Source organism: Perca fluviatilis, chromosome 2 (assembly GCF_010015445.1).
Source record: "Perca fluviatilis chromosome 2, GENO_Pfluv_1.0, whole genome shotgun sequence".
Taxonomy (NCBI): Eukaryota; Metazoa; Chordata; class Actinopteri; order Perciformes; family Percidae; genus Perca; species Perca fluviatilis.
The window spans coordinates 34735459-34748405 of record NC_053113.1 but is presented as its reverse complement, the minus strand read 5'-3'; the positions used below and the strand labels follow the sequence as shown (position 1 = coordinate 34748405).

At 40.7% G+C, this 12947-nt stretch overlaps 1 protein-coding gene across 1 annotated transcript; it reads left to right on the top strand.

Moving 5' to 3' along the window:
• The first annotated feature begins 3819 nt into the window (after positions 1-3819).
• LOC120548153 (extracellular calcium-sensing receptor-like) lies at positions 3820-12755 on the top strand. The gene is made up of 8 exons (XM_039784214.1): positions 3820-3941; positions 4437-4731; positions 4838-5127; positions 5449-5744; positions 6669-6874; positions 7011-7232; positions 11635-11758; positions 11851-12755. Exons 1-8 carry the CDS (start codon positions 3835-3837, stop codon positions 12753-12755), a joined length of 2445 nt encoding a protein of 814 aa, XP_039640148.1. The 5' UTR covers positions 3820-3834.
• The last annotated feature ends 192 nt before the right edge of the window (positions 12756-12947 follow it).

Sequence of the window (12947 nt, the reverse complement as noted above, 5' to 3'; positions counted from 1 at the left end):
CGTCTTCACCTTCCTATTTCAAATTGTTATCTTTTTACATACATTTTCTTTGTCATCTTGTGAATGTCCTTTTAAAATGTTGTCTTGCTGTAAAAAAATTATTTTATCATGTTTCAATGTGATGTAAATGTATAATTAGGTTAATAAATAAAGTAAAACAATTCACAACATGAAGGTGTGGTTCTTTTTCTTTTCTTTATAAAATCATTTGTATTTCAATAGATTTTCCATAGCCACATTATTTAATATTGGATTAAAGGTGCACATGTGTTAGACTTAACTGTAATATAAGATAAAACAAAGCAAAACACACATTAGTTAGACACAAATGAATTGGAAAAAAGGGTCCGGATTGATAAATAGCAAAATTACCTAAACCTAAAACAAAGCAAAAACAATGTGTAAGGGTAGAACAGAATTAGGAAGACATTTAGTGTTTACAATACTAATAAGTGGAGAAAACACTGCATGAAAAGTGGAATTTCCGTCCCCGTAAATGCCTGTAAACGCCCGGAAATCCCCCTAATTTCCGGCAGTTATCGACAATTTACAGGCTGCGAACGTCACGTTCGTCTGTGTCACATATTGTCGGAAACGAACCATGACGTATGTGGAGAGCCCCCGCGGAGGTGTTAATGGATCTAATTAGAATAGGAATAGGCGCCTGGCCAGAGAACGTCTGGCCTGGCTGTAATTTCCTCACTCAGGATTGGATGAAACCACTACTTTTAAACAAGAAAAATCTCTCGTGATTGGTTGACAGGTCTGTCACGGGTTAGGCTATTGGTCAACCTGGGCCATTATTGTATTATATATATTTATTTCATATATGCTATGTTGTATATTCATGTCATGATTATCATAGTTAAAATGATTTGCCAGGAACGTGCTGTTTATTCAAAGATAGAGCTTTATTGACAAAAAACACAAACGCAATCAGAAAAAAACTATGTACAAAGCATCGGAGACACACAGCACACACAACAAATATCCCATGCTCACGAGAAGCAGCACCGTCCACACCTAACCGCGGCTGCCTCGGAGCTGTTGGTAACCGGCAGCATTCGGTCTGAATTCGGTCCATTTAGCAGACGTCTGTGGTGCGTTGTCCTGTATGTCTATGGTGGCGCACTTCCAAATGTCCACCTCACCCGCAGCCAGCACACTCTGTCTCGCTTCCAGCAGCTGTAAAATCAATCAATAAAGACAATCAGTACTGCGCGATATACTGCTTACGGACACAACATAACTAATGCCCCTGAAAAATATTCACATTAACCAAACGGATCTAATCTTACTCTCTTTTCTTCTCAACCGACTCCAAGCTGAACTCTTCACAGCTTCTGCCCGCGATGCCACATCTGGTTGTTTCTAGCTGAAGCTCCTGCGTGCTGTCTCGTAATATGTCTTACAGGCAGCTGGAAAACAATTATATGAGAGTGGTATGAATTAAAAAAAAACATAAGTCACAGTAAAATTAAACAAGGAAAGATAAAAAAGTAAAAATTACTTACACACAATGGCGTCATTATCAGAGTCGTGTAAATCTGGACTTGCAGACAGCTCCGAGCAAATATAGGTCACGGCCTCGTTATGAGGCGAGGTTAGTCTGAAAAAAATAAAATATATATATATGGTTAAGATCGGTATCTATTAACGTATCTATGTCCTACAGAAGAATTAATGAAGTTCATTCAAGGAAAGCATATTCTTTAAATCTGACCCTTGCTCTGGTTCGTAGCGCCTGCTACAGTTTGTCTCAGAGTTGTGAAGAAGACGTACTGAATTCCTGTAAATTACAAGATAAAAAAATACTCTTTTATAAAGTAACATCACCAGCTGTAATGAATGACGCTGAAAGCAGCCAGACACACAGCTCTGTGCTGCTCGCGTTTAAACTTGGTGGGGTTTAAAACATTACTGCCAAGTCTAACGGTAGGGTTCCACACAGCGAAATTTCGCTTTGCTCTCATTGAGGTTGAATGGAGACGAAATTCGCCCTGATTGAGCGAGATGAGAGCGAATCGCCGAGGGGAGCGAAATAAAGTTGACGAAAGTTTAACTTTATTCAAATGAGGACCACTCGAGAACCAATCAGGTCCGTGTGTTTGTGTTTGGAGTTTTGGAGTTACAAAAAAAGTCTGACCAAGATGGCGGAGGTCATCAGCGCAGTATCATGAAAATTTTGATGTGATTAAAATGTTTCTACACGAACATCGGTACTTCTATCAACACGAATTGTGTTTTATATGACACACAAACTTAATTAGGGCACATACACCACTAAATAGATCACTGTATATGTTAGTTTAAACACTCGAACTTTTCAGCTAGCCGACAGGCTAATCGCTAGCATGTTCGGACAGTGGATTTCATTGTAGCCTAGCCAGGCAGCTAGCTAGCTAGGCTACTTGTGCATTTGTTTGATTACATGTTTTATTGGCAAACATTGACGCTTGTAGCAACACGGATTGTTGTTTATATGTCACACGAACTTAAACAGGGCGAACACACACCACCAAATAGACCACTGGAGATAGTTTAAACACTCAAAATGATTCAGCTAGCCGACAGGTCACCCGCTAGCATGTTTGGACATTGCATTTCATTGTAAGCATAGCAAGGCGAGCGTACATAGCCAGGTTACCAGAGCATCTATGAGCTAACATTTTACCGATGGTTTGCTGCTGTGCATTTTTACCGCCCTGTCTTCTGACAGCCCGGGACATTTAAAAAAATGTTGCGGTCTTGCGTGTTGTTTTCGCGACCACGCCCCCCGAGGCAAACTTTCGCTGGCCGAAATTCGCGAGGTGTTTCGCTGTGTGGAACCCTACCGTTAGTAGCCTGTTTAACATCCATACAGTCATTGTACGATCAAGAGTTAATAAACAGTAAAGACTAGCTCGCCGTTTCATTAATAATCATATACTTACGTTGTCTTTTTTTCTCCTGTGAGCGCATCTTTGGAGTCCCGGAGGTGATATGGAGGAGAGAAAACACAGTGGTTGAGCTCTATGGAGACTGTGAATGAATCATGGAATGCACATTTTACCTTTGTGGCAAAGCCTGATTAATTGTTGATATAAATTATTTTGTGTATCTTTTTGACATAACATTGGTCATTGCTAATGACATACACATTAATTAATCTAGCATACTTTCATTAAATAAATCAATTCAAGCTAAAATTGAATAGTCTACCATTAGGCTATACTGAGTCTGATCTATTTTAAGAGATTTTCTTATTACTAATTATAATTAGAGGGAGGGGGGGTCTTGGGGGGACAACTGCCAAGCAAGGTCCACGTCAATTTCCGACAATTCACGGCAATTTTCGGTGTTACCTGTAAATTGCCGTGTACAGCCGTAAACCTGAAGTTCCACGACAATCTACAATGCCGCATACTGACGAAAATCCCACTTTTCATGCAGTGAAAGAGACATGAATTCAGATTATATTGTACATGCAGCCCAAAAAAAGACTTAGACGTCAGTTAATCAAAGACCACTGAATAAGCGCATCCTCTCTCTGATGTAAATTTAACTGACGTAGAGTAGGGGGAAGAGGGAAGCTTTTGTCTGAAAATCTATAAAACACACATACAGTATGCCCATACAGACAGTTGAGGGATGGAGATCTCTGCTCTCTGTATTGGCCTGATCCTGTCTCTGGGTTTGTGTGGGCTGAACTCAGATATTGCCTTAAATGGTTCTAAGGATGATGTTAAACAAAGGGCTGGGCTTACAGAGGATATGATTGATGCTGGAGTCAGCACTCAGACTTCCTCTGTGAAATGTATTCTCCAGGGTACCACTCGTCCCCCTGCATTTGCAATGAATGGTGACTACGTTATTGGTGGTGTTTTCTCCATACACTACTACATGCACACAGTGAACCATAACTACACCACCATGCCTGAGCTCCCAAGATGCACAGGAAGGTTAGTAAGAGGGAGAAGTGGGGGATAAGAGGATGTTACACTGTGTCAGGATAGACATCTGTATGATGTAAAGTACTTACAATTGTGTTGCAAAGCTTTTGTGTTGGACACAGTATTAAGCCATATATATATTCACAAACATTTTAAAGTTTGACTATATGAAAAATAATTTTTTTTATTTATTAACAAAATATATAGGTGGTAAAAGCAGTGATGTACAGTATACATATTTAAGATGATAAAGACAAATTAAGACGTTTGAGTTGATTGATAATCTGTGCATTAAGATTATTGTGAATTTTTGACTGATATCTAATCCTGTGTTTTGAATTTGTGTGTTGTACCTGTGTGATGAAGGCACGGTACTTGGTTCACAGATGTGCAGCTTTAACTTATTGTGAAAAACAATGAATTGCAGTTCTCCTTTATTATGCATTTCTGTTAAAATTGTGACATGTAAAAAATTCAAACAGTGACATGAGTGTCTATGTACAGCATTGACTCACGTGAACTGCGCTTCTCACGCGCAATGATCTTCGCCATCGAGGAGATAAACAACAGCACGGAGCTGCTGCCGGGAATAAAACTCGGTTATCAGATCTACGACTCGTGCGCCTCGGTGCCCGTGGCGGTGCACGTGGCATTCCAGCTTTCAAATGGCCTGGACCCGGTGTTTTACACTGGTGACAATTGCTCGCATTCTGGTATGGTGAAGGCTGTCGTTGGTGAGACTGGGTCCACGCCATCCATCAGCATGTCGCGCATTATCGGGCCCTTTAACATCCCTCAAGTAAATATTAAAATATTTATTTGATTTCTGTTAAATTGTGTTTAATAGACTAGTGCTGTTTTTGCTTGTCTCTCCCGTTAAATAGTAACACTGTTGTTTCATTTAGGTGAGCCACTTTGCCACTTGTGCATGTCTGTCCGATAAGCAGCAGTACCCGAGTTTCTTCAGAACCGTCCCTAGTGATCAGTTCCAGGCTGACGCGCTAGCCCAACTGGTAAAACACTTTGGCTGGACTTGGATAGGTGCAGTCCGGTCAGATTCGGACTATGGCAATAATGGTATGGCGTCTTTCCTAGACGCAGCAAACAAAGAGGGGATCTGTGTGGAATACTCTGAATCTTTCTATTGGAACCACCCACGCAGCAAGATCAAGAGAGTAGCTGACGTTATCCGCAGGTTTCTACTTCACTGATTGTGCTTTTGTTCCCTGTTCTGACACTGAAATTCAGTGCACAAAACCACACAAATGTTAACTTGAATATAAGATGGCAGATTATTTTATTATCTCAGTGACAAATTGGAAATGTACTGTATCTTTTCAGTTTTTTTATTGATATCGTTATAAAAAATAGAATTTGTGACACCAATACTGTATATATTCAACACACCCCAAAAAGTAAAGAATCTCATGTTTGTGTTAAGTTTCTTGATGCCTATTTAAAATGTAAATTTTGTATTTATACTAACATAATGCAATGCACTATAATTTCTCTCCAGGTCGACAGCTATGGTTGTTGTGGCATTTACATCCCCTGGAGACCTGAGGATTCTGCTGGAGGAGCTGTCACTTGAGCCTTCTCCACCTCGTCAGTGGATAGGCAGTGAAGCCTGGGTAACAGACACAGACATGCGGAGGTTCAGTTTCTGTGCTGGAGCCATCGGATTTGGCATTCAGAAATCTGTTATTCCAGGTGTGAGAGACTTCTTGCTGGATCTCTCTCCTTCTAAAGTGGCTGCCTCTCCAGTGCTTACTGAGTTCTGGGAGGATGCATTCAACTGCAGGCTGGGAAAAAGTGAGAAAGTTGTTCATGTTTAACATAGGAGAGACACTCACTTGTGGTTGTGTTGTGTTTTTGATTGTCTGTCTGAAAGGAACTTCCTGTGTTAAAATGTCTACAGCTGTTTTTAGGCGAAACCCCAGATTAACAGGAGATGTATTGATAATGAACAAAGACTTTGGTTTGTATGGTATTAGGCCACCAAGCTAAATAAAGATTAAAATTTGTACTTGCAGCATGTATCATTTACAGTATATAGGCTATGTAAGTAGGTATGTAGTTCTAATTAGGCTATTATACGGTACTGACAGTGATTTCAGATCATTCATTTTAATCACATTTAAAAAAATCAGTCAGTATTTATCTAAAGGAAAATATATATTGTTTTGCCTTTCATAAATGTGGCTTATTTTCTGATAACTTATTTGTGTTAACATAAGCTGGAATACTTAAAGGGTTTAAAAAAAATACTAAAATATGTCAAGATAAAAACTGAAACAGCAACTATTTTAAAACAAAAAACAGAAAAGGTATATTTGCAAAACAGTGCTTTGAAATGCAATATAAAATAATGTTTTACTAATACATTAGAACAATGTAGATATGAGTTTCTGCAAGGCGCGTTTGGCAAAAGAACTAAAAGGGCACTCGGAGAGCATAGATCGTCACCATATCTTGCAATGTGAATGAAAGTGATGAATAATTTGTGCATCCGCCTCATGATTCCGATCCACTCCAGAATTGAATGGGTTCTTTCCTGGCCTATGTTTCAACCTTTCACCAAGTTTCATTAAAAGCAGGCGATTAGTTTTCTGTACTACTCCTGCTGACAAACAGACAAACTGAACCAAAAACATAACCTCCTTGGCGCAGGTAATGACAAACATATGCATGAACAACAATGTAATATTATTGTCAAAGCCTCTGTCGTGTTTTTAGGTGCAGCCATAAACAAGAGATTATGTGATGGAACTGAAGACATAAAGACGCTCCAGAGCCCGTACACTGACACATCTCAGCTCCGGATCACTAACATGGTATACAAGGCTGTTTATGCAATAGCTCATGCCATTCATAAAGCAGTGTGCCAGAAAACAAATTCTACAACTCAGTGTGATAAATTCACCAGGATAGAATCCAAAGAGGTCAGTTGAACATTAGTGAAAACCCCAATGTACTTTTTTCCTATAATGTACCTTTTATGACATTTAATCTTCATTTTATTTTAAATTATAATTTAATTTCTCTCCCTCACTGTTTTCCTTTATTTCATCTTCACAGGTTCTTATTCAGCTGAAGAAAGTGAATTTTTCCCGAAATGGTTATGATGTGTCATTTGATGCCAACGGTGATCCTGTGGCCAGATATGACCTGGTTAACTGGCAAAAAAGTGAAAGTGGCAGCATCAAGTTAGTGACAGTAGGGCACTACGATGCATCACTGCCAGTGGGCCAGAAGTTCTGTATCAACAGGAACATCACTTGGGTGGATGGTGGCACACACGTAAGCAGCCCAAAAGCAATTATTTAACAACAAATGTGGTGATCTTAACTGACGTTACCTAGCAGAATTTTCGGAAGCAGGTGCCACAACTCAACGCGCCAGCAGACCATGCATCGCCTCGCTCATAAAAGCATACTACTTCAATCTTACAAGCAATATCATCCATCCACTCACCTCATCTTAAGTATAGACTTCATGATCCCCCTCAGATGATGGTCTATTCGGACGAAACGCTAGGCAGTCCCAGCAACAGAAGTCGAAAACTTCTCTGCCACCTCCATCTCCAGTACAGCAAGCCACAAGTCTCTTCCTTGGTCTATATCTGGTCAAGTTCATCTTTCCTTACAATGTCAGGCAAGACTGTCAATAAATCAGCTATTGAACACACACAACTAGCCAAAAATCCTCTCGTCTATGCAGATTCTGACCATCTCCATTTCTTCTCTGCTCCAGTTCCTCTTGTACTGCTGGCATTTCGTCGTTACCTCTCCATTCTTTTAACAGCTTCAGAATATGTCATTCCTTTGTGCTTTGATTGTACTGACTTAATATTCCTCTGAATCAGAGGAAGGAATGATATTTGGCTCATTAGTGTCAGTACTTCAATAAAGCCAGCAGGTGGCGACAAATAACCGGAGCGCCCACCATGATTGAAATTGTAACCAAATTCTATCTGATTCAAAATGGCGGATAATGCTCTCACTCGATTTCTCTGGTTGTTTACAATCACCACAGACTAGGGATTGCAACTAGTCGACTTGTCAACTTCACTGCTCCACAATGACGTTTTGAGCTTGAGATTTTATTTTTATCACCCTTTAATATCAACCCTTGTATTGATTTTCTTATGAAACTTGCTTTGCGTAGCTTAGCCTTTCCAGCAGCTGGCTCTAGTCAGGGCTCCTGGCATTCGTGTCTTACTTCCAGTGATTGCAGCAGCTTGCTCTTGCCACAAAAGAAAACGTTACATAAAATATTAAAATAAGTTAACTGTTCACACAATAAATTAACGTGAGCTATTTAAATTAGTTGGATACATGGTTAAACATAATTTGCTCTTACTAGTGTATTGCCATGTGTAGTGTCACTGCATCTGTACCATCATCTTTCCTATTGGTTGCCAGGCTGAGGTGAATGTGGCTTACCTGTGGGGGTAGCATAGGAGTGATTAAGAGAAAGATTGAGAGCAGTTGGTGAGAGAGACTGAGACAGTCGGAGTTTGGATGAGAGATGTGCTTCTGAATGTCCTGACAAAGATTTCTTTTTCCCTATCAAGTTGTGTTAATGTTTTGTCCGCGTCTTCAGACTGATCTCATGAATTGGCGTATGTATGAAACGCCAATTTGTATTCCGTTTTTGCGTGTTATCAAGACGCATAATCTCATTTTGGCGTGTATATCAACGCAAGTTGGCCGCCATTGGCCTACTTTGCGGCTGGGTAAAACACAGGGCTTTCACCTGGGAGAGCCGGGTTCGCGGCCAGTGTGTGGCGATTTTTCGGCCGTTTTTTGCCGTTTTTTTTTTTTTTACTTTTTGTTTTTAATAAGCCTTACCCAATGTTTCTTTCCTAAACCCAACCATTTGTTGTTGTTGTAAGCGTGTTTTTGTCGTTATTTTCCTTGTTTTTGTCACTGTTTTGTTTCTAAAGCCTTTCCCTGTGTTATTTTCCTAAACTCAACCATTTTTTATTTATTTTTTTTCTTAACAGGCATGTGACGTTCTCGCGATAGTACGTCGCGTTCTCGCGATAATGCACAACGTGGCGAGGCCACGTGGTGGGTATGTTTACATCAGCTGTATACAGCGTGTATCATACACGCAGATAGCTGAAAATGCGTACAATAACACGCCATTTGTTTTTATGAAAGTGGCGTATATATTTACGCAAAGTCATGATGCCATGTTGGCGTCTTAAATATCTACAAATGAACTGTCAAAGGAGCACCGACTACGCAGTGCCGGACCACGGTGAGAGAGCTGGTCGGCTGACGGGACGGCAGGTACAGTAGGCCCACTCATTTTACCTGTGGCCTAGCAAACTGAGTATAGCTCTGTAGTTTCATATGCACGCGCTGCCAAACTCTGGAAGCCCCTAGATGTAACAATACTATCAATTTTTCCCAGGGTTGTAGTTATGCCGTGACAATATTTTGTCCATAGCAATCCCCACCAATCGGTCCCAAAACGTCCCAGTTAGAAACTTAATGCCATCAACATGTTGTTTGTAAATCTTTACAATCTTTCCTAGAACCAAGCAGGCCTGCCTTGTTACACGAGCCACATTTTCTCTAAAACTTGCCATTTTTAGCCTGTAGCTTTCTAGCTCTGAGTTTTTTGTTGTTTCCTGAAGGGAACAGAGTTTGAGAATGGCAACACACAGAGCAGAAAGTGAGGGACATGCAGCGCGTTATCCTGGAAATGTACTTCCGTTGATCCAGACTAACCTTCAGTAACTGCAGCAGCTCTCTTTAGCTGGAGCTCCTGGCACCAGGATGTAAGCGCCCACCACCCCATGCACTTCCAGCAAAGCTCTAGCTGGTGCTCCTAGGACTGGGATTCCAGTGCCCCCCGCTTCCCTTACTAACTTCCACCATGCAACATGTTTCAATGCTGCTTCTTTCACATTCACTCTTTCTCTGTTGGATGCCATGCCTGCCTTGTACGCCCCTACAACCCTACTTTGCAAAGCTTGTTCCTCATCAAATGGTTTACAGAAGGTTTCCACCCTGGAATCTCTGCACAACCATCCATCTTTCTTAAATGCAAGTCTTCAATTAGCTATAAGCGAGCCAGATGAGCCACCTGCTCACAAAGAAAGTCAAAGAAAGCTTCATGGCTCACCTGTGAATTTCATCTACCCTGACAGTTCAAGCTGTGCTTATCTGATTCTTACCATCTGGAACGCAACAACCTCTTCCATGACAAACTGTAACTGACTCACCCACACAACATCCATCTGCACACAAATGCAGCTCTTTCTGCCGGTTTTGGGGGTTTCTACAATGGAAGGTTACCAGCATAATGAACACCTGAGCTGGCAAGTTCAGAATATCGTCCCTTCTTGCAGACACTCACCCAACACCAGTTCCTTCATATTTGACACTGACTTTCAACATGAAAATCTTGCCCATTGTGCCTGATCTTTGACTCCCAGAACTAAATCACTAATAGCTTATTACCCTCAACCCTCTTGTCTCACTGATTAGCATGATAGTGCTTCTGCTACTTTTACGACCTGTACAATTTAACCTTTCTGTTGTTTGATCTCGTCACCATTACTGTTTACACGCCCATTCCGTGATATGTTTACACTAAGCCAATCAATCCGGTCAGCTTATACTTGCCTTTACCCAAGTCCTATCATCATTAAATCCTTTCTCGACTCTTGCAAACTACCAGCTACTCCAGAGCATAATGGTGACAGATCCTCTCTTCATCTCTGAGTCTGCACAAGTTGTTACTCGATTCTGGTTCCACCAGCACCTAGTGTCCTTGTCTGGCATTTCTCCATTCTGGCACTCCTCTGGACAATCCTTCAGGATTGGAGCCACTACCTCGGTTTCCAGCAGTAGCATCCCAAAGCACTAACTGTAATAAAAATCATGAACAGTTGTTCCCCCTTCATTTCACTGCTACATTTGTTCAGATCACAAAGATCTAGTGAATTGAAGCTACCTAGCAGAATTTTGGGAGCAGGGCCACAGCTTAACCGCGCCTCTTCCGGCATTCTTGTAAATATCCACCTAACCCTCTTCTCTCGATTACTCTCACATTCTGTACCCCTCCCTCCTATGCTGTTTCTTTCTTCATCACCTTTCTCCTCTCCGTAGATTCCCTACCAAAGCTTCCCCACAACACGTCAGCAATCGGAAGTAGCAGCATCACGCTTCGCGAATGAATAATCTTTTATTGATAAATTGTTCAAATGATGGTGTAGTCCTTGTTAGTGAAATAGTATGGTATTTGTATATTGACAGCTACTGATATTGTTCCTCCTGTCCGTAATGGCTGTGGAAAGATCTAATCTTAATACAATTTCAATGTCAGAAATGATGTAAGTGTATTTTTATTAGGACATTTTACTAAGAAATTCCCCCTTTAGGAAAGTGTTCCTTTGCTGAACTGAAACAGAGGGATAGTAACATAAAGAAGTATTTTTTGCTAAAAGAACTAACTGGATTGCTGGATGTTTACACAGAAGACTGTATATTTTGTCCCCCAGCAATTACATTGAAATGGCTTTAAGAGGGCTTACAGCTTGGTTACAGTGACAATGTAACATTTTTGTACATATGTTGACATATGAGTATTATTTTCGAACAGACTTGAAAAAAATGTGAATTAATCCTGAGTTTTGGAGCACACCTGAATGTGTGTGAGTTTGTTTGTTTATATGTGCCAGGTTCCTGTGTCAGTGTGCACTGACAGCTGTCATCCAGGAACTCGTAAAATGCTGCAGAAAGGAAAACCCATCTGCTGTTATGATTGTATACTGTGTCCTGAGGGAGAGATTAGTAATGCTACAGGTATTTGTTTTTCTCCTATACAAAGCCAATGTACTGTACAACATTAAATATCCATTACGATTGCTAAAATCCCTTTTTGTTTCATTTTTCAGATTCTACTTATTGTTTCCCTTGCCCCAAGGAGTTCTGGCCTAATGCAGAGAGAGACACTTGTCTCCCCAAACCTGTAGAGTTTCTTTCCTACAACGAGGTCCTAGGAATCATCCTGGCTACATTCTCAGTTGGTGGTGCCTGTCTGGCCATTATAACAGCGGCTGTGTTCTATCGTCACAGGACATCCCCGATTGTCAGGGCCAACAACTCTGAGCTGAGCTTCCTGCTGCTCTTCTCCCTGACTCTGTGTTTCTTATGTTCATTAACTTTCATTGGAGCACCCTCTGAGTGGTCCTGCATGCTGCGCCACACAGCGTTTGGGATCACCTTCGTCCTCTGTATGTCTTGTGTTCTTGGAAAAACAATAGTAGTGTTAATGGCCTTCAAAGCTACACTCCCAGGTAGTAATGTGATGAAATGGTTTGGTCCTCCACAGCAAAGAATGACTGTAGTGTCTTTTACGTTTATTCAAGTTTTAATATGTACTATTTGGTTAATTCTTAGTCCCCCTTTTCCAATGAAAAACCTAACCATATACAAAGAGAGAATCATTCTGGAGTGTGCATTAGGCTCAGCTATTGGGTTCTGGGCTGTGCTCGGGTACATAGGCCTACTGGCTGTCTTTTGCTTTGTGTTAGCTGTCCTAGCTCGGAAATTACCTGATAATTTTAATGAGGCCAAGCTCATCACCTTCAGCATGCTGATATTCTGTGCAGTCTGGATCACCTTTATTCCTGCATATCTCAGCTCTCCTGGGAAATTTACTGTTGCTGTGGAGATATTTGCCATTCTGGCCTCTAGTTTTGGACTAATATTGTGCATATTTGTTCCTAAGTGTTTTACCATATTGGTTAAGCCAGAGAAGAACACCAAGAAACATTTAATGAACAAAAATCAATCCTAAGACATCTCAGGGTCAGAAATAGGTAAGATGGCAACATACAATATGTATGCTGTGCACATCCAACAGTCCAACAAGTCTTCACCTTGCTGACTTAAATTGTTTTTCTTTTTACATTCAACATTTTCTTTAATTGTCATTTTATGAATGTTCTTTTGAAATGTCATTGTCTTACATACAAATATTCTTTTATCA

Coding starts and splice junctions, on each gene's coding strand:
- LOC120548153 (XM_039784214.1), top strand. CDS start 3,835: ATGAATGGTGACTACGTTATTGGTGGTGTTTTCTCCATACACTACTAC. Junction 5,745..6,668: donor CAACTGCAGGCTGGGAAAAA/GTGAGAAAGTTG, acceptor TCGTGTTTTTAG/GTGCAGCCATAAACAAGAGA. Junction 6,875..7,010: donor CCAGGATAGAATCCAAAGAG/GTCAGTTGAACA, acceptor TCATCTTCACAG/GTTCTTATTCAGCTGAAGAA.